General features: G+C 40.8%; 1 protein-coding gene across 1 annotated transcript in view; it reads right to left on the bottom strand.

The window, feature by feature from the left end:
- Positions 1–26271, bottom strand: part of Focad (focadhesin) — a 282156-nt gene that overhangs the window by 162033 nt on the left and 93852 nt on the right. The window contains exons 11-14 of the mRNA XM_051164051.1: positions 4350–4454; positions 3706–3807; positions 3056–3186; positions 572–698 (exon numbers count right to left, since the gene is read on the bottom strand). Coding sequence (XP_051020008.1) covers positions 572–698; positions 3056–3186; positions 3706–3807; positions 4350–4454 — 465 coding nt within the window. The remainder of the gene's footprint in view (positions 1–571; positions 699–3055; positions 3187–3705; positions 3808–4349; positions 4455–26271) is intronic.

The following is a 26271-nucleotide window of genomic DNA, read 5'->3' as shown; positions in this document are numbered from 1 at the left end:
CACTCACTGTGTCAAAACCCTGGTAAGATGAAGGAAGACCGCTGACGTGATGATCATATTTCTTCTAACAGTACGAGTGTTCTTTGACTGTTACTCCAGGAATAGTCTAGATTTCAGGCAATGACTTGAAGTCTGTTCTGCTATTCACCCATTTACCAGACCTGGTCACCAGGAAGGGAAGACTCCTTTGCCAGCCTTCACATCAGTAATGATTTATTCAGCCAACACGAGTGCCACTGACCCACGGCTACTTCTTTGCCTTAACTGATTCTAAGGTTCTTTAATCAAAAAAATTAAGAAGTAAACACAATTAAGAGCTTCACAAAAACAAGAAAGACGAAAGAAAAACCAAAGATAGGATCTCTATAAAGTGCCAGGCTGAAGAATCAAAATCCCCTCAGGAAAAAAGTATGCAACACAATCCTGTTCTAACTCCCCTGAGCCCTCCTTGGCCACCACCACCAAAACCAAATTCCCAGAATTAATACTGAAACTTTCATCAACCCAAATCTGATCTTACACCCTTGTAACATAGCGTAAGAGCTATACAAGCCAATTCAGAACTGCTTACCTCAGCCTCGCAGAGCGCATGAAGGCCTTGTAAGACCAAGGCAGCCGGAGTAGCTTGATCGGGCTTGGTGCATTCATTCAACACCTGAGAAATGGCTGCCAACATGTCGGCACCATGCTGATAAGGCCTACAAAACATGAAGGTTTCAAGTCAAAATTACCACCAAAGAGCTCTTCTTATTCCCAGATCTTCTGACTATAATAAAGGCATTAATTCTTTACACCTTCAAATACTAACACATGTTCTTCAATGTCTTTATACTATGATCATTTCTACTGCAATTTAATGCTTATTTTCCTACAGAAGTTTTAATAAGAAGAAACTTCTACAAATCCATGCATACACTTACAAGTCAATATGGATATGCACATGCATATGTGCAGAGAAACATGTGTGTGGGTTCTGCTTCCATGGCAGGTTTACTCGTGTATGCCAACACACATGGAGGACAAAGGTTGAGGTCGGTGTCCTGCAATCATTCTCTGCCTTATTCTTTCAGACAAGGTCTGCACTCGACCTAGAGCTTACTTTTTCTTTTTTCTTTTTCTTTCTTTTTTTTTTTTTTTAAGATTGATTTACTTATTATTTATTCAGTATTCTGCCTGCATGTGTGCCTGCACACCAGAAGAGGGCACCAGATCTCATTACAGTTGGTTGTGAGCCACCACGTGGTAGCTGGGAACTGAACTCAGGACCTTTGGGAGAACAGACAGTGCTCTTAACCTCTGAGCCATCTCTCCTGCCCCACTCTTTCAGCTAGTCTGGGTGGCCAAGAAAATCTCAGGGAGCCAAGCACTACATTCAAAGCATGCACCAACATGCTCAGCTTTCACCTGGGCACAGGGGATCTAAACCCAGCTGCTCCTGAATTGCACAGCAACACTTTCCCCACTAAGCTACCTGTGCAGGCCCCGAAGAAGGTACATTTTAATGAGTGTTAATCTTTAAAGTCATAAATCCTATTGTCAGAACTGGGAATTTTTAACAATGCTAAATTAATGGACATATCTTTATAGAGATTATAGGAAAAGACAAAGCTACTTCTGTCTGGTGGTTGTTCTGGCATCAGACACTGAGTGTGAAAGCAGACACTGCAGATCGGACAGTTCATGGGAGTGACACTGAAAATGGTCATTGTATTTATCATCACCAAGATGATAAGTATCCTAACACAAGGGATAGCTGCCTGGGTACCTGTCCCACGTCAGGAACTGCATCCACCATGTCCTCTGCCCTTCCTCTCCGACCTCTCTCACATACACTGTACCATCCCCACAGTGTCTTTAGCCTAACAATTTCTTGGGTTTGTTCTCAGAAAGCCTCCAGGATATAATACTTTTCTCTAATTAACAAACTATCAACAAATGAAACTGACAGGATTCTTCTGTCTCATTGTTCCACAAAAGGAAATAATTTTCCAAAACTGGAGTTAAAAAAAAGACTTGTTAAATTTGATAGTAGGAAAGAAAAGAAGACGAGTAAGTTCTCAAGACTAACTAGTCCGACATCCAATCTTTCCTCCACCTCAACCTTCCTTGTAAAATAAGAAGGTCGGCAAATCACTCCTTGTCTCTGAAATTTGTTCCATGCCAAGATTTTAATAAAATCCAGACACACAGGTCCTGGGTTACATAAGTGTAGCTTGTTGGTACCTCAGTCTGCTACGGCTTTTATGTTGCAGATAGGCTCAGAAAAGAGACAGAACTGCTAGGGTTTAGATTCTTATACGCTCTGACTCGAGATTTTACTGGAAACAGGAACCATCCATGTAATGAACAACGGAGCCGACCTCCTGCACCCCTCAGGACGCATCCTTCATCCTGGGTCCTGGACAGAGCGAGAGCCTATTCACAGGCACTCTACAGTGCCGCAGGCCAGCACACATGCGAAGCCACTGAACTAGAAATGACGTCCAGTGCTCCCATTCTACTTCCGCCACACAGTCTTACTCCACGGCATGCAATGGGGTAAAGCAGACGCTAAGCGAGGGGAGCTTTGCTTGTGTTGTTTCAGTTTGGCTCATCGATTCATCCCTAAGACAGACCAGCAGGCAGCTCTCTGTCTCCACTTCTTCAGAAAGCTTAGCAGATAGACAGAAACTCAATATCATTCTCTGCCTCCAGTGGAGAGGCTGACACAGGAGGCTCCTGAGTTCAAGGCCAGCTTGTGCTACCCAGTGAGACCCCACCTCAAAAGCAAAACAAAGAACTGCTTATGACCACAGTCTACTGCTTAGTTGTCAGGCATTTATATACAGAAGAATAGAAAACATGATGCGATATGTTAATGTAACATTAAATTATTATCCGAAAAGAGATATAAATATTCTCTACACTAAAATAAAGAAACCAATTTAAAAAGGAAAAAATATATTTACTTTTGAAGAAACAATGTATCTTTCTGTATTGCAAAAAGAAAAAAAGAAAAGCTAAGTGAAAAGTAACTTCTCTTCACATGCACCCCAAAGACTGAAGCCCATCCCACCTCTGTTTACAAATATCTCTGATGGATGCAGCTTTTGCGATCAGTTTCTCCCACTGGATCTCCTTGCCCGCAGAGAGAGAGGGTGCATCACACATGGCCAGGAAACGCTGCAGCTCAGGGTACACACGATCCTAGTAAGACAATTTCACACACACACACACACAAAAAAAAAATTTTTTTAAGCAATTCGCTAACTCAAGATGAATAATGATTATCTCCTTTTATGCAGCGTTTTCACCTCTAAATCTTGCATTTGCATTGGAAATTGTAACATATCTCTGCTAATGAGCACAGAAGAATGTTGTTGTGATTATAGAGGCTTTCCTTACAGCCCCATGCACTGTTCATGCCAGAAAACAAGTGGCCAGATCACACCCTTCAACAAAGCCTCTGATCACAGCCATATTTCTATTACTTTATCATACAAATGGAGAGAGACATGTCAGAAGTGGCACAGTAAGATTATCTTATGTCCTCAGCTTCTGAGTCAAACACAACTGACTGTTTTACAGATCGAACACACCACAATAAATCAAAACTGGTCAGTGCAGTCATTGATGGCACTCACTACGATTACTAACTCTGAGCAGCACTGATTCTGCAGAGAAAGGAACGTGTTTAGCATGCAACAAGTGCACAGCAACACTCACCTGCTTTCCCCACAGAGCTGTCAACAGGCGCAATGTGACGGCTCTTAGTTGTGGAGTGGTCCCGAGCAGCTGAATCACTCGCAGGATCTGCCCTGTGCAGACCTAGGAAGATAGTGGCGAAACTGTTTTCATGAAGGAAGGCAACTGCAAGCACGCAAAGGGCATTTGCTATAGTAAGAACTGGGGTGCAAGCTTAGCTCTCACCCGTCTTCTAAGATCCAGGAAGAGAGCTTTGGGAGGGAAGAGTCGGCAATTAGGAGCAAAGGGCCTAGCCTCAGGGAAGAGTAAATGCAAAAACAGATATTTAGGGGTGTAAAGGAATTTTTACATCTAATAGTAAGTTTACCTGAAGACATTAGCTTCTCTAAAATGAAGACAAAGGGGGAATACATGATCATGGCAAAAATTAGGGCTTAAAATATTATAAATAGATGGGCGTGGTGGTGCACGCTTTTAATCCCAGCACTCGGGAGGCAGAGGCAGGTGGATTGCTGTGAGTTCGAGGCCAGCCTGGTCTACAAAGGGAGTCCAGGACAACTAAGACTACACAGAGAAACCCTGTCTTGAATATGAATATATATATATGTTTCCCAACTATTACGGTTTTCCTCCCCTACCCAAAGACAGTCAATTGGCATACTAACCTTGTGAACACCCAGTGTAGGTAAAGTATATAATATGTCATTGTATTGTATAGGATCTAATGGTCTTCCCAATTTGAACATCAAAACTGGAATCAGATTTGGTACCTAAGACAAATTTAAAGGGCATATAAATTAGGCTATGGACAGAATTCTACAAAGCTATGCCAACCTCTTATTTCTTCAAAGCAAAAATATGACTAAGGATGAATTAGAAGTCTTAAAAATGTCAACTACTTGTTATTAATGTCAATTTCATACTAACACTAATACTCCAATTTTATTATATTCACCTTCCAAACATGAGTTAAGACCTGTATTTCTTAAACAACTATGACACCAAATAATAAGAAAGTTAATATATAGGCTAGCTATAAGAAATGTATAGTTAACCCAGGCAGTGGTGGCATACGCCTTAATCCCAGCACTTGGGGAGGTAGAGGCAGGTGGATCTCTATGAGTTCGAAGCCAGCCTGGTCTACAAAACAAGTCCAGGACAGCCAGGGCTAGACAGAGAAACTTTATCTTTAAAAAAAAAAAAAAAGTTTATAGTTCAAACAGACAGTCAACATTTAAGCTATATAAAGAATAAATAATTCCACATAGTTATATGTCCAATTAGGCTATTTTTATATGAAGTAATTAAACTCAGGAAACAAAGGAAATTAGTAGTTTTTAAAATGTGTCTATAAGAATAAATATTAACATGGCATTATTTCCCAAATTGATCTCCATTCAGTAAAATCTCTATTAAAATTCCAGCTGAATTATTTGGTGGGAGACACTAGTCCTTAAAGCAAGGGACACTGAAAGCTGAAACAACCTCGAATACCTGTACAACTTTATAAACACACTAAAATAAATTGAATTTTATACTTCCAATGAGTGAACTATATTTATGCATATTATAGCTTAATAAGACTCTTTAAAATGCAATCCAAAAGCTCAGCAAACCTGGATGTCTCATAGAGACTGAAGTTAAGCCCCTACTGCAGAAGACACCAATGCACTTCAGACATGGGATATGAGCTATAACTGACTTAAACACCTCTTCCCTGTGGACTCTCACTGTACTACAAGGTGCTATGCCAGCTGCCAAGCATGGGAAGCCATCAGTGCTCCTAAATACTTATTATTATGCCCAAAGGTAAATGTAGCTCATGCCTTATCACAGAAGTTTCTCTTTGGAGTAGACAAAGACCAGGACAAAAAACCACAACTGGTGAAATGCAGAGAACAGATTACTGTTGTGTGCCCAGCCCCACTGGACACATCCAAACACAACTCCTGTACCTACATCTCAGGAACATGGGGGTGGGGTGCAGAATGATTCTAACAGCCAGAGGACCAGGAAAACTGCTGGTGAGATTGTGTCTTCTAGAAATGCCCAGGAACTCTCACAAGGGCCCAACCCGAGACAAGGAACTATAAAGAACTAATGGCTGATGAGAGAGAAAATTAGTTTCTCCTGGGGATGAGCCTCTAAATTGTGTATCCAATGATCAGTCCTGTAATCATTTATATGCAAACAACACTAAACAGACTTAGTAGGTTGTACTCACATATTTATGTACATACATGTGCAATAATAACAAAGAAAAAAGAAGCCATGTATTTGAGAGCAGGGGTATTTGAGAGCAGGGGTATTAGAGAGCAGGGGTATTTGAGAGCAGGGGTATTTGAGAGCAGGGGTATTTGAGAGCAGGGGGGCATGGGAAAGTTAAAGGGAGGAAAAAGGAGGAAGGAAAAGATATAATTATATTTTAGTTTAAAAAAAATAAAACTTTGCAAAAGAAATACAATACTAAAGAAAAGACCCGGGTTCAGTGCCCATGAAGCAGAATCCCAGCACTACAGATGTAAGGAGGAGGACACAGGTCTGGGGCCAGCCTGGATTACTCAGTGGGTTAAAGCCAGCCTGGACTGAAAAACAGTAACTCTGTCTCAAAAGACAAAAATAAATTTTTTTTTAATTTTTAAAAATCCTCCACTTAAAATAATGTGTGATTCTTTACTACATTTCAGCCCTTAGCTTGATAGACCTAGTCCAAAAACTAGTCTTCCACATTCCACATTTCAAAGACATGTGTCCAGAATGTACTCATTTCTTCTACCTTAGAAAGCTCATTTCTTCTAAGCTTCTTAGAAGACACTGACATTAATTTCAGGAAGGAAAAATGTCCTTTTAGCCCTACCACCAAAATGTGTGACAGCTAGAAAATTAATGCGCTACTGATCTTGCTATAGAAAATCACGACAGCACGTGGGTTTGGCTGGGGACCAAGGCACAATACACAGCCAGAGTTCATAAGGGTTTTCACAGGTAATAGGACTTTGCTGGAACAAAAACTCCATCACTCTCAGCTTGCACAAATGAAGGAAGACAATTTTTTGAACTGGCTTCTTATTTCCCATTTTAATTAAAAACAAAAGGTTATCTTAGATTGCCTTCCACTGGTCCTAATCAATTATCCCCTGTGTGATGGTTTCTCCCAGGACACTCTGACAGACCCTTAGTTCTGGGAACGGCAATCACGCACTTAGTGGCATTTTATAAAACAGTGTATTTAATCATGTGGCTTTTAAACAAATGTTTTAATTATATTGTCAGGAGAGAAATAAAATGTTGTATTAATGCCCTAAAAGTATAGTTGCTTTAGGAGTCTTAGCCCTCAAGAAACATCAGCTTTTCTCTGCCTGGTTCAGACAACAAACACACAAAACAAAACAAAACAAAACAACTGTCAGAAATATTTACACTAAATAATATTTGATTCAATATCATTCTTTATAAATAGTAGCCCAAATTAAGTAAGTAGAAAGGATAAAGCAAACACAAATTACACACATCTAGGAAAAATATTTTGGCCTGGAAGTACGGGCTGCTGTTTTCCTAATGAGATACATTAGTTCTTTTATTATTGTTGTTGTATTTTTAATCAACTAATTTATTTACTTTACATCTCAATCGTAGCCCCCTCTCCTCCAGATCCCACCCTTCCTCCCTCTTCCCTCACCCCCTGCTCCTATTCCTCAGAAATGGGAGCAGTCCCCCCCCAACCCCCGGTTCATCATGTCACATCAAGACTGAGCGTGTCCTCTTTCCCTGTGGCCTGGCAAGGCAGCCCTGCCAGGAGGGAGTAATCAAATAGCAGACAATAGCCCCACTCCCCTTACTAGGGGACACACATGAAGCCTGAGCTGCCCATCTGCTACATCTGTGTAGGGGGCCTGGGTCCAGTCCATGCATGGTCCTTGGTTGGTGCTTCAGTCTCTGCAAAGCCCTCCAGGGCCTGGGTAGTTGGCTCTGTTGGTCTCCTGTGGGGCTCCTGTCACCTCCAAGTCCTTCTATCCTTCCCCCCACTTTTCCACAAGACTCCCTATGCTTTGCCAATGTTTGTCTATGAGACTCCACATCTGTTTGGATCTGGGGCTGGGTGTAGCCTCTCAGAGGACAGCTATGCTAGGGTTCCTGTCTGCAAACATAGCAGAGTGTCATTAATGTCAAGACCAGGCTCTTGAGCCTCCTGCTCTACATGTGCAGAAAACAACACAGTACTGAGTCAGGGGCGCTGCTGCCACAATCTTGCTATCTGGCTCCATAAAGCACTATTTTATCTTTCCAGATTCAGAGTTCAAGTCTTTGATGAAGCAATTGATTTAAAACATGGATTACAAAAATCCTTCTACTATCAGCAGATTCCTCAGCAGAAATTTCACAAGCCAGAAGGGAGTAAATGCGTATTCAAAATGATGTATTAAAGTGGGAGCAAAGCAAAACTACCAAAACACTTCAAATATCAGGAGGAAAAAAGGCACTCTCAGCTATATAAAAGCTTGAATGAGCTCGCCACTAAACCTGCCTAAAAGGAACTGTTAAAGAGAGCCCTTCCAAATGAAAAGCAAGTACACTAGACAGCAGCATCAAAGCATAGGAAAGCATAAAGTTTATTGGAAAAGTAAATACACAGACAATCAAAATCCTATAGTGCTATAACTTGAGACACTTACCGTCTGAAACACAAACAATGGATTATTTTTTTTCCATTTTATTATTTTATTCATATTACATCCCGATTGTTAGCCCTTCCCCTGTTTCCTCCCATTCTTCCCTCCCTCCCACTTCCCCCCTTCTCCCCTCCCCTATGTCTGTGACTGAGGGAGACCTCCTCCCCCTATATATGCTCTTAGAATATTGAGTCTCTTCTTGGTAACTTGCTATCCTTCCCCTGAGTGTCGCCAGGCCTCCCCATCCAGGGGACGTGGTCAGAAAAGGGGCACCAGAGTTCGTGTGAGAGTCAGATCTCACTCTCCACTCAATGGTGGAGAATATCATGATCGTCGGCTAGGTCTTGGTAGGGGTTCGAAGCTTACTGCCTATATTCTCCTTGGCTGGTGCCTTAGTTTGAGGAGGACCCCAGGACTCAGATCTGCCTGTCATAAAGTTCTTCTTGTAGGTTTCCACGACCCTGTGGGTCCTACTATTTCCTTATTCTTCCATGTTACTCTCGCCTACAGTCTCAATAGGATGTCCTCTCCTCTGACCCACTTTCTTGGTAAGTAAAGTTTTTCATGGTACGTATCCCTTGGACTAGTGTTTTGATATAAGTGAGTATATACCATTTGTCTCTTTTTGCTTCTTTCCATTTATTTAGTTGAGGAAGTAGAGGAGGCATGCCACAGTGCTTATGTTAACGTCAAAGGATAATAAACTGAAGGAGTCAATGCTCCCATTCTATCACATAGGTTCCAAGGATCAAACTCAGACTGTCAGGCTTGGCACCTTTAGCTGCTGTGCCATCTTGCTGGCCCATCTATCACTTTTAATTCTATTATATGAGTTAAAAAACAAAAGACATCAATACTATAGCTATGAAATTCATAAATAGACACAGAAAAGGTAACATAAAAAGAAAAATAAAAGGACAGAATTTATGTAAAGATTGACATTTATGTACACAAGTTTTCAGCTGAAAATATTATTGCACTTAAGTGATGTTTTATATGAACCCATAGTAATTATAAAGGGAATAACCATAAAAATACACAAAAGAAAACAAATAATCAGCTGGGCAGTGGTGGCGCACACCTTTAATCCCAGCACTCAGGAGGCAGAGGCAGGTGGATTGCTGTGAGTTCGAGGCCAGCCTGGTCTACAAAGCAAGTCCAGGACAGCCAAGGCTATATATACAGAGAAACCCTGTCTCAAAAAACCAAAAAAAAAGTTTCAGGAGAAGTGAGACAGAATACTATCAGACAGACAAACAGTTAACAACTGCAGGTTCCTTCACACTACGAACTTCACTTAATGTAAATGGGTTCAGCTCCAGCCAAAAGACAAGGCAGAGGATTGGATAAGGACAGCTAGGTTGAACTGTGTACAGTCTGCAGAACACTCATTTGACACCTAAAGGCACATGGCTGAAAGCAAAGGGATACTCTACAGAAATGGTAATCAAGAAATAGCTGGCATAACCAAACATATAAAACAGCAAAAAATTCTATTTTTTAAATCAACAAAGTAAAAAGTGAAGAAATTACAAGTAAAACCACCAAATGATCTGGTAAACCCACTTCTTAGCATTTATCTTTAACAAATAAAATGAGGACGCCAAGAAGATATTTATAGACTCACATTGTCTGCAGCAGCATCCGCAGTCATCATTCACCATTATTCACAACAGAGACAACCTAGGCCACTAATGGATGGGTGGAGGAACAAAGAGCTGGTCTATGCTATTGAGCTTTCAAGGAGAAGGAAACCCCATCATATGGAACGACTTAGCTGAATCTTGGCGAATTCTGCTAAGAGAAGCCAGCCAGGCACAAAGAACAAATACCATGTAATTCACTCATACAGAGTACCAAGAGACCAGACTCTTCTAGGAAAAAGGAGTAGCAGTTGCTAGCAGATACAGGACTGAGATTTGAGGTAGTATTGCTCTGTCAAGATGGAGTATCAATCATCAGCAATGAGAGTATTCTTGAGATCTACTGCATAGCAACATTCATATACTTAGCAATATTACACAATGTACTGAGAAATCAGATGAGACAGATTTCATGCTAGTGATTTTTGTTTATTTGTTTGTTTGTTAGTTTGGGTTTTGGTTTTTTGAGACAGGGTTTCTCTATGTTATCTTGGCCATCCTGGACTCACTTTGTAGACCAGGCTGGTCTCAAACTCACAGTGATCCGCCTGCCTCTGCCTCCCAAGTGCTGGGATTAAAGGTGTGCGCCACCACACCCAGCCATACTATTGATTTTTATCACCAAGAAAACATAATCATGGAATTGTTCTTTAAGAGTAAGAAAGACCAGGCATCATGGTCACAGCTTTAGCCCAGCACACAAAGGCAGATAAATCTCTGAGTTCCAGGCCAGCCTGTTATATATAGTGAGTTCCAAAACAGCAAGGGCTACATCAGACCATGAAGATAGACAGACAGGAAGAAAGAAAGAAAGGAAGGGAAGGAAGGAAGGAAAGGGAAAGAAGGAAGGGAGGGAGAGAGGGAGGGAGGGAGGGAGGAAGGAAGGAAGGAAGGAAGAAGTTCATTTGTTTAACTACTTTATTTCTATATGATAAAATCAAACCCTAAAGGGATCTTGGTTTATTGTAGCCACAGGATGATAAGAGTTCATGTCTCAATGTACCATTTCATTCTATTTTGGCACAGTGACAAGAAACAAAGATTTGAGACTGTCTATTACAGGAATATGGATTTATCATATAAGCCTTCTGCCATTAAGAAAACAAACAAGCCAAACACAAGCCAGCGTTTCCCTGGAATCAAGTAAGTACATTAGGAAGATGTATCTCTAAATTCCAGGGAAAATATACATGTTGGCAACCCTTCCTATGGCCCCCAATCCTCCCGCCACAATCTTACAGATAGTTCTATAGTAAAAATCACAAGTGCCATTATTTACTTACAGGTTACAATAGAAAGTGCTCTGTTACAGTTTCAGTCATCAAATATGAGACTATAAAATGTTTACAACTAGCCCCCTTTCTTAAGAGAGACAGCTCACACTTATCACTATATGAAAACATAGAAATGAACACATACTAGTGAAAAGGAACAACATACAAGGTAATCATCCAACACAAAAGAAATGCAAACGCACAACACTGTATCATCATCCAATGCAAACACACAACACTGTATCTGTTTCTCTTCTAGGCTCAATTTTCTTAACAAATATATTTTATTATGAACTTATTAACTTATAACCCAACTAACTGAAACAACAGGAAAAGAGGATTAAAGAATACAATAAGGAAACCGTAAGGATGTCAGTTCCGAGGAGCAATTCTCCTGGTGTTAATCAGCAGGATTCCTTCTGCTGGAACCCAGAGCAACCAGAACCCAGAACCTCAGGCAGAACCCGAAGCCCTGAAGCCTTCCCTCAAGCAGTTCTCTCTAGGAGCATCTCGAAGCAGAGCAATGAACAACCAAAACTATCTCAAGTCTCCAAAGGCCCCACCTCCTGTTTTTGGCTCACATTTATACCTCCTCTCAGAATTTGTTCAAGGATGTTTTTCAGCTGCTTAATAACCAATCTCCCCCACATGGTAGTTCGATAAGGGGATAAACATCACCTGTTCTCTCACAAGTCTTTTTCTCATCCCCCACTTGTGATCTAAACAACAACCACAAAAAAAAACATGTTTATCTCTCCTTCATTCTACAACTTCTCAAACTCATGTCACAAAGCTAGGCAAAAGCACTATAAAAGCACATTGATAATTCAATTTTTGAGCACTTGTGCTGACCCACCCCAGGGCCAGTGAGGCTCAGTCTCTGGAGATCAAAGGGAATTCCAAAGACCTGCGTGCGGAGCCAGAGGGCTCCAGACATTTGAGTTCAGGAGTGGTGCAAACACTGTACTTCTTACTTCCAGTATTAACGCAACAGAAACACGAGGTGAAGTTTACAGTTAGCTTAAGCAAATACGCGTACAGGGAGGGAATACACCTGCTGATAAGTCTTATCATCTTTGTTCACATGACAAAGAGCCTTTCCCACAGAGATAATGAGCACATAGCAGGGCATTCCCCTCAAGTCCTTACTTTCCAGAGCATTCTTTAACCACAGTTTATACAGTTTATAGGATCCTTTCTAGAAGGCCCCTTGTGAGAAGCACATTCTGTGCTCTGGCCCATCCACAGTTCACAGGAAGCTCACAGCTTTCTTACTCAGGCTCCAAGATCCTTGGAGTTCACAAATGTTGGCCCAGGTCCTGTGAAACATGGACCTAAATTCTATGTATACATGGGTTTTTTTTTGTTTTGTTTTGGTTTTTTGCCACTTCTCAAAGAGTAGCAAATAATAATATGTACAAATCTATAGAGGAAAAATCAAAACATAAATTTTATACCACAAAAAAAGGGAAAATGCTTGAATGGTGTCTATAAGCATAGGCACAAATGAATCCAAGAATTTTAATGTTTAAAGGGCCCTTTTAAAAACTCTTCATTTGAGGGGTCGGAGAGATGCTCGGTGATTAAAAGCACTTGCTCTTCCAGAGAACTTGGGTTCACTCCCCAGCACCCACATGGCAGCTCACAACCATCTGCAACTCCAGTTCTAGGGGATCTGATACCCTCTCTTCTGGCTTCCTTGGCCACCAGGCTATGCACATATATATATACACATATATGCAAACAAAACACTCATACACTAAAATAAAATAAATCTTTTTAAAACTCTTCATCTTACTTAGATGTGGTTGTAGCTTATGGTGTACTCAAAGTTCCTTGAGAAACGGAAGCAGTAAAGTCTTTTGAACCCAGGAGCTATAAATTAATCTGGGTCACACACACACAAATCACATAATTTGTTCTACCAAAAAAAGGACATTATATAAATTAGACTTTTTAAGATTAATCAATTCTTTCTTCTTCAATTACTTGATATTTCTAATTATAGCCTCTGCTTATTGCTTAAGTAGTTCATGGGAAAGCAGTCTACTGACAGGTACTGAGAAGCTAATTATTTCCTCCACATATAAGGAATCTGTAGGCATGCACCAACATCAAAAGGTAAATGTGGTGTAATTTCACTCCTCTGAGATTCAATTATAGTAATATCACAACACGATAATTAAGCAAAAAATCTTAAGCACTGGTTCTTCATCTTACTAAATCTGGAGTCCTTTCATACCATCCCTCATGTTGTGGTGACCTCCACCCAACCATAAAAGTGTTTTGTTGCTACCTCATATCTGCAATTTTGCTACTGTTATGAATTGTAATGTAAATACCTGATATGTGACCCCTGAAAGAGTCATCTGACACCCGGTACCCACCACCACCCCGAGAGGGGTAGCAACCCACAGGCTGAGAACTGTTGGAGTCACTAAAGTCTTGCTGCATATAGCTTTTGGGAGTCATTTAAGGCCAAGAGAAGAAAAGGACCTAGACTAACAAAAACATCAGACAATCATCTTTCTATGGGACTCCATCTCTCTAACTTTGCTCAAATCCAGCCTGAGTGCCTGATCTGCACAGACTCCTCCAACAACAACAAATACTTAGCTCTCAGTCTCCTACACATTTGGAGATAGAGTGTAGCATATTCAGGTGACAAACTGAAGCTCAAGTATAGGTGAGGGCTGGACCAAAGCAATCCAACTCCAAAGCCTCTGTGGTTGCCACATGGCCATACCAAGGACAGGAATGTCATCTTTCCACCTTTTTATCCTTCATAGCTTGGGTACAGACAATAATTTGAAAATACATAAATTATCCTTAAACTCCTCTCCAGCTGGCAGAGTTCCTGTCAGCAAAATGAATCTTGTAATAATGCTGCAATCATTTTACTCTATAAATGGGTATTAAAAGCCAACCATTTGCAAAAGCAAAGTACTTAACAGTATAATCAAATTAACTTGGAACCAGAAAAATTTACCACCAGATAAAGGGTACAATGATGTCAAAGGTAGACACTCTCAGAGCTGAAGGTATAAATTTACCAATATAGTCAACGATACAGCAGCTCCAAGAATCACTGCATACCACAGTAAGGTAAATTCAGATGGTTTATCACTGGAGGAGTTTGAGGAGCATAGGCTATCCCTCTCCCAACACATGTGTGACTTTCTAATAAGTCTTAATACCTTCTGATTCCTAACTAGCTCTCAGCATCAAAAGGTCAACAGAGATACACATACAAACACACACACACATATATGTGTGTGTGTGTATGTGTGTGTATATATACATATATATGTATATGTATGGCATATACATATACATATATATGTATGTATATATATATATATACACACATACATACATACATATATATAGCAAGAAATTTAAATCATGAAAAATGGCTAACCACATTGTGGGAATGTAACTACCAGAGGGAAAAATGAATATAATAAACTTTAACTCTGCCAATTGCTAACATGTTGATAACTGAACTCCCGAAGCATTAATTTCCTTCTATGAACAAACACAGGGTTTATTATTTCTACCATGTGAGCTCTTAATCATTGGGGATCTGATTGGCAAAACTGAAGTTAAAGTCCAACAACCCATAAGTAATTTTCAGCATGGGTATTTCTCCTCTCAATTATATAAAGTCAGCTTCTGCCACTTGTGTGTCCTGGGAAAGTGTTTTCCACCGGACATGGAACCAAGTGAGTGAAAACTGTACAATGGGATATAACAAAGTACATGCAACTAAGTAAGCAACAATGTACTAAAACCAGAGGAACTCGGAACTTTTGAGGTTAGTAAAAATAGATTACTCAAGGAAACCCTGAGAGTCAAGTCAACTTCCTAGGGTATGAAAACTGAGCAGAGACTGAGAGCAGTAACTGTGGTGCTACTCCGTTCCTCAGCAGTAGGAAGAAGAAGACAGCTAGCCAGCACAGTTGGCTAAGTGTCACGTCTAACTCCAACGCCTTTCTTTCCTACTTCGATGATCAAAACTTCAGAACTGAAGTCTTAATCCTCATACCGTACATTTTATAAGGCCTTAATTCATTACATAAGGTCTACATGAATGATGGTAGACAGATGACCTGATTAGAATACTATACTAACCGAGAGTAATACAAGAAATAAAAGTAACATAACTTTCAAAATAAAAAAATAAAGACCAGAAACATTGGGGTAGGGGGTGCTGCTGATATAAATCTCTCTGGAAGCACCGAGCAACTGTGAGGACAAGTGTCCCGCCTGAAGTCATCAGTGTAAAGCGCTGTTAAGGAGTGACAGGAAACAGATCTGGTGCACTCTTATCTTGCACAATCTTCTCCTTTGGGGAAAATCATCAGACTAGAGATGAAATAGGCATCAGGAAGATGACACTGGCATCTCTGACAGGAGTATGATGGGAGTGGGCGATAAAATAATCAATGAGCGGTTTAGAAAAACCAACTAGCTACCAAGGAGGGGGTAAACCAACAAAAAACTTCCACACTATTTTAGGTATTATACCTCATAAATCATGTTTGAGAATTGAGAAGACTGTAAGGTAAATATGTGCCTGCTCCACAGACAGGTTAAGAACTGACTAAGCATTAACAATGGAGCCTTTATTAGAGTATGTTAGTTTCTGCTGTGTGGCAAAACACCTCTGTCAATCAATCTAGATTTGTTTTGGCTCATAGCTTCAGAGATTTAGATCATGGTCACCTGGCCCTGTCACTTTAGACCTACAAATCACAGTACAGGACGCCAAGAGTATGTCACTGAGGAAGTCTGTTTACCTCAAAGCCACTAGTAAACAAAGAAAGAATTCCAGGAAGTGACTGGGTGGTTCATATCCCTCCAAGGGCACAGTCCAGTAACCCAACTTCAACATACTAAACCCTCCTCTTCTAGGCGTCAACAGTTATAGGAGTGACACAGATTGGCAGCCAAGGCCTTGGGGGCCATTCCAGATGGAAACTATCACAGTGAGAATTAATATGGATTCAGAACAGCACCCAAAGGACAACCCGAACCACTGAGCAGGAAGAAACAGACTAGGCTGGAAAACTGAGCTCAACACCAGGAACTCAAATAAAGGTGAAAGCAAAGAACCTACTATGCAAATTGACCTCTAACCTCCAAAAGTACACTGTGGTACATGTGTACACACACACACACACACACACACACACACACACACACACACACACACACAAACACACTATCAACCAATGATTCACTATTCTAAGAAAACAAAATATAAATGTCTTAATATTAGGCTTCTACCCCATCCCCAAATGGCAAAGCACGAAAATCTGAAACTTTAAGAAAAAGATAGTAACAAGGATCCAGGGACATGGCTTGGTTGGTAATATGCTTGTCATGCAAAAACAAGAATGAAGACCCAAGTTCAAGCCCCACCAACCACATAAAAACGCCAGGCACTGCAGCACACACCTATGCTATCAGTGCTGAGGAAGCAGAGTCTGAAGGAGATGTGAGGCTTATAGGAAAGCCATTCTGGCCAAAGGAGTGGGCTCCAAGTTCAGTGAGAGACCTTGTTTTAAAACATAAACTGAAAGTGGTTGAAAAAGATACCCAAGGTTGGCCTCTGGCCTCCACATGTCCATTTGTACCTCCTCGCCGCCCTCCATATAAACACATGCACATAAAAAAATAATAGGAATTATAATAACTAATCTCATTATTGTTTATAACTGCAACATTATAAGGCAAATATATTGTATATTAAACTTTTAATGTATCCTTAAATTATACAGTATAAGGATAGACTAAAACAGACTCAGTTCTGGAGCAGTGACAGTGTTTTTAATGAGGGGAACATTTCTAAAGAGAAAATTTTCAAACTCTACTCTATAAACTCCTGAGTGCCGGGGCTGAGTCCATAGATCAGTAGGTAATACACTTGCCTCCCAAGCAATAGGGCCTGAGTTAGGTTCCCAAAGCCCATATAAAAAATGTCAGGTACGATAGTGAGTGCCTTGGTGAGTTTCAGGCCTGTGAGAGACCCTGCCTCAGATGGAGGGGGGGAAAGATGCATAAATGCAGATGGTGTTGTTGTGCCTGCACAAAAATATCTGAGGTTGTCTTCTGGTATTAATTAATTAATTAATGTAGATGGTGGTATCCCGGGGGAACAATATCTGAGGCTGTCCTCTGGTATTAATTAATTAATTAATTAATTAATGTAGATGGTGGTGTCCTGGCAGAACAATATCCGAGGTTGTCCTCTGGCTTTCACATGTGCAAAGCTTCACACACATGTGCACACATAATACACACACACACACACACACACACACACACTTAATTCACACATACAAAGCCCATCTCCTGTCTGGGATATGCTTCAAAAATAACATCTCAAAATTAGACTGGCGGAAAGAGGGTACATGTAATTCAGACCTCTAAATAGTAAGCCAAGAATACTAGGTTCTTATACTGTTCTCACTTCTTTGAATATGTTTGAAGTCTTTCATGATCAAATGCTTTTTAAAAACACTCTATTCCAGGGCTCAGTAAGGAAAGTGTCTGCTTAGGAAGCTGACCCCAGAACCCATGTACAGGTGCCACAGAGAGCCAAGCACCTGCAGTCCCAGCACTGGGAAATACACATACCCTGCAGCTCACAGAGCAGGGAGCCAGCTGAACCAGCACGCTCTAGTCCACACACTTGTGCACCAGTGAGCATGTACACCCACACATGTGCGTATATGCACACACACATAAAATAAAGTTTCTAAACTAGTATCCTCTGTATATAACCGAACATTTTAGAAGATGGGAGAAATCCAAATTTAGGAGGAAGTTTCTCCAAGATATAATGCATATAACTGCACATATTATTTCTGTGTCAGAGTAAATCAAAGATGTACGTCAAAATCAAAACTGTCATATTAAAATACAATGTATGAAAGACAGAAACATATACCAGGGATGAAAGACAATGTTGAGTAGCATTTCTTGTACCTAAAAGCAGAGAGAGGAAACAAAACAGGGCTGCGGCTCCAGGTAGCTTAGTGGGACAGGTATGAGGACCGGAGCGCTACTCTGATCACAGGCAGAGGGGGGAATGAGAAGAAAAGGGGAAGAGGAAAAATTACAATAACACAGCCGTAAGATATTTAACGTGTACACTCAAATGTTAAAAGGCCAGGCCCAATTATCTACTACCCCTAAAACCTCAGCACTCAGAAGGCTGCACAGCAGAATTGCCATGACTTTGAGGCCAGCCTGGCCTATGCTGTGAGTTCCAAGGCAGCTTGGGTTATAGAGTGAGACCCTATCTCAAACAATAACCAAATAACACCCCCACTGTCCTTTAACTGACAGAGCTTGCACAATGACAATGAACAAAACACCTCACCTGAGCAGCCCAACAGAGCCATCAGATCCTGAGGCTCTGACACCATCCCCATAGGACACTGCACGTTTTCCACCATGACCCCAGCTGGAGGCTTAACGGCATCCTGTGTTACTTCCTGAAAGGACTACTGGAAATGTGTGCTTGATTTCCATGGCAATTAGCCCCAAGGATCACTTCCCTCACTGATTTTATTTTTTGTTCTGTCACTCTAACAGATCACAGACACACTGAGTCCTGTGAGTGCTCCCACGAAATCACTAAGCCTCGGTGTAAGTCCTGAGGACCCCTCTGACCCAAGATCATTCTATATTTTGCTTAAAAAAAAAAGTCAGGGTCTAGGGGTAGAGGACTTAGTGAGTAAAGGAGTTTGAATCCACAAGGCCCATGTGGATGAGCAGAGTAGCATGGTCCACAAACAGAGCTGTCCTACTGTGAAACAGGAGGAGCAGACAGGAGAGTCCCCAGAAGCTCATACACTAGCTGGCCTGTCATGTGCAGCAGTAAATAGCAAGCAGATCCTGTTTCAAATAAAACAGAAGGCAGGGACCATGACCTTGTAGTTGCCCTCTGACCTCTATGAGCTAACTGTGGTACATATGCACCCACGCAACATAAGCACAATTAAACACATGCATTACAGGGTCATACACACAAAACTTAAATGAATTATGTTTTTTTTAAATAGTTGGGGTAGGAGTGGGGTGCACTGGAGAATGTCTGAGTAGTTTTGAGGACCTGGGTTCAGTTCCTGGCACCCCCGTGATGGCTCACAGCAACCCTTAACTCAAGTTCCAGAGAATCCTATGCCTTCTTCTGGCCTCTACAAACATTCCATTCATGTGCCAAGTACATATATGCAGGTTAAAGGCCCATATAGATCAAATAAAAGTAAATAAATATTAAAAAATTTTTTAAGTAGAGGATAGCGGTAATATTGCTCAGTGAATTAAAGAGTTTGATCCCCATGGCCCACATAAAGATAGGAGAAACCAGCTACACAGAGTTGTGGCATACACACCACCACTACCCCACACATACACAAATATCAATAATAATAATTGTTATTATTAATAAAGAAATGAAAATAAAGTTTTCTTTGCAAGTAATTAAGAAAGCAAAATGAAAAAAAAAAATAAAAGGAAGCAAAATGATTACGGCATGGTAGCAAGTGCCTTTAATCCTAGCACCTGGGAGGCAAAGGCAAGCATGGGTTCAAGGCCAGCCAGTGGGGATTAAAGGCATACACCATCACACCCAGCCTTCCCTTGTACTTCTATGTTGAGGGAACAACATTATTTGCGAGTGAGCGCCACAGGATGCTTCCTAGGCTTCTCTCTCTCTCTCTCTCTCTCTCTCTCTCTCTCTCTCTCTCTCTCTCTCTCTCTCTCTCTCTAATATATTAAAAAACATAGTATAAATGCTGTGGTATAAAGAAGATCTACATTTTTCACAGAATGAATTCTTAAAAACGATTTTGCAGTGAAAGAGCATCGAATCTTGAAACATGGAAGTTTTGTTAAACAGAACTTCAAAATTATAACCCTTGTAGTGAAACATTCTGCCATTTTCTCTATGTATTAACATCATTGTTCCTCTAAAAAGAATTTTCATTAACACTGTCATTTTATGTTAAAATATATATGTAGATATTTAACTTTCTGAGCGACTAGTCACACATCAAAAATAATTAAGGAATTTTAAAGTTCTTAAAATGAACTAGTATAGACTCATTAATGTATGTTCAATCATGATAAAATTCAAGAGCATACCACAGAATTTGTACTTACATTCTGAGTTAGAAAATATGATTTATTCCCCAAACAAAACCAATAAACTGTTTTAAGTAAACTATGAACAAATGGATTACTGAGAAGTTCTATTTTCTCATGTAAAACAATATGCAGACAGCCATCTCGTTTGTTACTCTACTTACTTTACCTCGGGGTTTCTGAAGAGGAAGGGTTTTATACAAAAGAGTGTGTCACCATCCTGGTCACTTCAGACAGTCCAGGAGAGATGAGCTGTATAGATTGGTTGTATCATAAAGCAAATATTTTAATTATCTCACCCTTTTGTGTTGCAAGAAATTTCTTGGTAATGAATCATTTTTGTGTATATAACAGGAAGCATCCAATTTTGTTTTGTGTTTTGTTTGTTTGTTTGTTGAGATAGGGTCTCTCTCTATAGCCTTGACTATCCTGGACTTGCTTTGTAGACCAGGCTGGCCTCGAACTCACAGAGATCCATCTACCTCTGCCTTCCAAGTGCTGGGATTGAAGGCATGCACCACCACTTCTGGCTGCTTCCCAGGATTTAATAACACAATGAGAAGAGTCAGCCCCTACTTCCCTGTGCTCTCAAGTACTTCACAGTAAGGACACTCATGACTACAATCTCACACTCAACTCTGAGGACAAAATGCAAATCGTGACTGGACACATAAATTAAGGTAGGAGAACAAAAAGCACTTCAAGATAGTCTCTGGCCAGGAGATGGTAGCGCACACCGTTAATCCCAGCACAGGCAGATCTCTGAGTTCAAGGCCAGTCTGGTCTACAAAGTGAATTCCAGAACAGCCAGGGCTACACGGAGACACACTGTCTCCAAAACCACAAAAACAAAAACAAAGAAAAAAAAAAAACAGTCTCTGAAACATGAAGAATAGAAAAAAGGAGCTGAAAAATGATTGCTTTCCTTGCTGGAGAGGGACAGCTGCTATAACTCTGAGATTCTACTACCCAAATTTGAGTTTTAATTAATTCAAACTAAATCTTGTGTTCCTCAGTCACACTAGCCGAATTCAAATGCTCAGTCAATAGATGTGGCTACCTTCTAGGGCAATGCCAACTACAGAATCCTTACAACAAAACAGAAAGTCCTACAGAGCGATGCCGTCTAACAGGCTGGGGTGAGCAGGAAGGTGTGGGAGTTTGCTAGGACAACTGAGACCCTGTGCTGGGTGGCTTCTGTCAACTCGGCACAAGCTAGGCTCATCTGAGACAAAGAACCTCCAGTGAGAGAATGTCTCCTCAGACAGACAGCCTGTGGGAAGGTCTGTGGGGCATTTTCTTAACAAAAGATTGACAGCGAAGGGAGTCAGACCACTCTGGGCAGTGCTACTCTGGGCAGGTGGTCCTGGGATGTCTAAAAAAGGCAGCTGAGCAAGCCACTTTAGTTCCTACCTGCAAGATACTTGCAGTAAATCTTCAGCAAGTCATCACTCAATGGCCAGTGCAGACAGATGGAAGAGGGGAAAGCCGTGGAAATCCCTAGTGTTCCCTCACATGGCACAGCTGATGCTGGGAACAACGTGCCCCTGCTTCCCTGTCTTCAGCTGGGATTTTCAAGGACCATCACTTACCCTTTCCTGCCTCATGCTGTCCAGGTTCCTTATAACCTCGGAGTTCAACCCAAAAATTTTATAGCCATGAAAAGTAGTGTTTAAGGAGACCAGAGTAATCATTTTCATTCTTTTAGGAAGAAATTACCCTAATACTGTTTGTTACTCTAACTTTATGCCCATTTTTACTTGGGTATACTGTAGGACCTAGTTACTCGTTCACAACAGCCTGAAAATGACTTTTCAGGCAGCAACTGTGTTCCTATTCTTGTATCTTCTCGGAACCATAATATAACAAGTACTTACCAACATGAGCTTGAAATGAACTCAATATGAAATTAAAAAGGGGGGCCAGGCATGGTGGCGCATGCCTTTAATCCCAGCACTTGGGAGGCAGAGGCAGGTGGACCACTGTGAGTATAAGGCCAGCCTGGTCTACAAAACGAGTCCAGGATAGCCAGGGCTAAACAGAGAAACCCTGTCTCAAAAGAAAAAAAACATTTTTTGGGTTCTTGAGCATTAAGTTCCTAGCATACTAGAGACTAAGGGCCTATCTTTAGACAAGTGAAATCAACATAGAATAGTTCTGAACACATATTTCACATTTATGGTAAAGATGCACAAGCGTTGGGAGTTTTCAGTGGCTCTTGGATTGTTCTACCCAGTGGTCATCATGGTATGTGACTTGTTGCCTGGCACTTTCCTCCAAACAGAAACATTCCCTGGAGGGAGGAGGCTCACAAGACTCTGAAAGTAAACCCGTGTCACATGGCCGGGGAAAGAGTCACAGGGTGACTCTAAGCTGTCCAGTAATCACATGGACCTCTCACCTGCCTGCAGGCTATATAGAGATCTCTGGGGCTGCAGCTTTTGTGAGGCATCCCCAGTGTTGGGGTGGTCTGTTCAGAGATACAGCTGCTTCTGAGTCATCCCTGACTTTGTAAGCAATGCCTCACATACACTCCTGTTAGTAACCCCACCAAAGGCTCACTGATTCACCAACTTAAAGTTTGGTTACAATTCACACTTGGGCCTGTCATGGGTTCCCTTTCTGGTGTAAGTAGATGTGTGTGTGTTGGGTCTCTCCAGAAAAAATCTGTCATACAACACAGGAGACCACTGGAAATGTAGCCAACTTAATTGAGATGTGCTGTAAGAGTGAAATACAAAACAGATTGATCTGGAAGGGTTTATGAAAAAGAATCCACAAAATATTTCAGATTTGTTCATGATTTCACTTTGAATATTTCAAATACACTACATTATAGAAAACATAGTGATAAATATTATTTTATTTTTCCCACCATTTAAAATATGCAGCCATAAATGTTTTGGTGTGAGATGGAGGAGGGAGCAGAACTCAGTACTGGATATAATATTTGATTGTTCCTTACCTTATTTTTAAGATAGGGTCTCTCGCTGAACCTCACCAATTTGGCTAGACTGCCTGGCCAGCAATCCCAGGCATCCTCCTTGGCCCCCTCACCCACAGTACAGTGATTACAAGTGTTCCCTGCCACACTTGGATTTCTCTGAGTGCTGGGGATGTGAGCTGAGGTCCTTGGGGCTTCATGACACGCACTTTTACTCTCTCTCCAACCCCACTACCTGAAAATTTAGATCTACTAACTTCATGTTGGTTTTACTTCTATTGAAGAACACTGTTCTCAGTCTCCTTGATTAATCTAAAAGGCACACAAAGCTGAACACAGCTCAGTAGGTAAAGGAGCTTGTTGTCGAACCTGATGACCTAAATTCAATCCCACAGGAAGGAAGGGAAAACCAACTGCTACAAGATGTCTTGCCTTCACATGCATGCTTCACATACATGTGGGCACGGGTGCACACACGCACACACACACACACATACACACTGTGAATAAATAAATAAATGTGATGACGTGCAAACATACACAAGAGTGCACATCTCCCTTTTGAAGAGCCTGGGGAGCAAAGACAACAGCTCCAGATAGTCAAGGAGCACCTGTGTCTAGCTACAGCCAGGCACTGCACCTGTAACACAGAACTAACACCCGTGCCAATGTGCACAAACAACAATAAAAATGGTAACTTCTACTGACCATGGGCTGTAAATATAATTCTGTACTCTCAGTTGTGACATTTAAATTACATGTCAAATCTAATGTGGCAAGTTTTTTTATAATTCTCATTTTAGAGAAGAATATGCCACTACTACACTGTAGTAGAATCTCTGGTACATTTGGGGTATTACACGAATTAAGAAATTAACTTTACTGTGTATACAAAGGCGTGGCCATCTTCTCTACATGCAGCCAAATTGTGACAGGTAAAAAGCCCAAGCCCATTCCAAATGAATTCCCTCTTTTCATATTCTATGAAATCTGCCACAGCTGACTAGACAGCCACTCGGTAACACCACGTTCGGCAATTGGAATTCAATGTAATAATTTGTTTTTTAAGCAGCACTTAGAGCACTTGGTGCTTGCTCGGCACTTTACAGTATCCTACCACGTTGTGCACCGTTAAGTCCTCACAGGGCTCTGGAGAGCTCAGCAGCGGCTGTGCAGAGATATCCAAGAACTTAGGTTCATACTTGATCCAGGCTTCATTAGGCTTCCACTCTTACTCTGTGGTTTGCTTTGGTTTTTTTGGTTTTTTTGTTTTTGTTTTTGTTTTTTAAGGGAGGGAATGGCTAGAAAAGCCACCTAAAATTTTGTCCTAGGTTTCTAGATTGAGAGTCTGCAGACAATGGCCCTGAGCTGAACAATATGTGCCAACAGAATGATTTCAAAAATATCTAAGGAAAGAGGACGGTTCTGCCAGCTTAAAAGGGGGAAAGGAAAATGAGACATTCCAACTGAAAATAATTCTTCAGTTACAACAATATATTAGCAGACCAAAGCTAAGTCACTTTTATTGAGCTCCTTTGTGAGAAAACATTTATTAGGACCCAAACCTTTGCCCACCTTGAAAAATAAAGCAATATTCAGTACACACTAAATGGTCAATTTAATTTTTAATGAGTAGATGACATAGCAAGAAAGGTTCAGTACTTATAAATGCTAAATGTCTGGGAATGTCTTCATTGGCTTTTTGAGCAGTTTCAAAGAGCAGACATGAGGATTCATTAGCTCTTAGCACATATGAACCTGCTCCAAAGGCAGCCAAGAGAGTTGCTTAGCAACAGTGCATTTTGCATCTCTCATCATCCCCAAAGATGCTGCTGCAGCAGCAGCTAGGTCAAGCCTCTCATTAGCAACCTGACAAAGGGTTTCTATCTCCCATTCTACAAAATTATTTTTATTTCCAGGTGAAGCTCAAATGTCTATGTATTATTCCAGCTGATAGTATATTTCCTTTCCTCTACTCCTTTTTCTTCCCTGCCCCCACTTCAACTGATATGCTTTAATGAACCCATCAAAATACCTGTAACAAAAGCAGGCACTGAGAAATCCAATAGAATTTATATCCCTATTCACACCACTCTAGCTGGTCCATAGCTTTTGGGCAATAAAGTAAGAAAGCTTTAAAGAAAAGGAGGAGGGGAAAGGCACTGAAATGAAATAATAAAAAAGAAAATGTCAGCTACTTGACTTCAAAATTAACAAAACACAAAATGTATCCCAATTATTTGCAATGCTATCCCTGATCACTTTCTTGTCCCCATAAAAGCTAACCTATATCATTAGCTAAAGGGTAGAAAATTTCAAAGTGGCGATAAAATAGGACCAATAAACAGACAAATGATAATAAATATTATCCACGAGAAAGAACCTGAAGTCCTTACTTTAACGAGTATGTTATAAATACCTCAGATCAATAACTGTTTATTCACTTCTGAAAATATTTCATAAAATATTTACCAATCAACACAGTTTCCACGTGGAACTGAGACATGAATTCAAGCAATCATTCGTATAGAGCCAAAGACTCTTAAAAGAAAGCAAAGAGAATAAGCAGAAAGGCGTTTCACTTGACTGTGTCTTACAGTACGTAACCCGGATTCTGACATCAGCCCCAGCCAGCCGGGCCTGAGCCTAAGCTTCCATGCACACACTACAGAAAAGAATACAGAATGAGCAGGCCACGTCACAAAAGGCAGAGTGTGGCCCTGATGGATGCTGAATGAGGGTGGGATAATGAGGGACATTTAAAGGCAACTGTTATCACACCAAATCAAATTAGGTAAGTTTGTTAAGTGATCTGAAAGAAATAATGTGATTGTCCTCCTGTGCTCCCCCACTCCCACCATTTTTTTTTTCTGTATGCAAACAGCAAAGAATGA

This window comes from Acomys russatus, chromosome 2 (genome assembly GCF_903995435.1).
Source record: "Acomys russatus chromosome 2, mAcoRus1.1, whole genome shotgun sequence".
Classification (NCBI taxonomy): Eukaryota; Metazoa; Chordata; class Mammalia; order Rodentia; family Muridae; genus Acomys; species Acomys russatus.
Note: the sequence above shows the minus strand (reverse complement) of the source record. Positions and strands in the feature narration are given on the sequence as shown.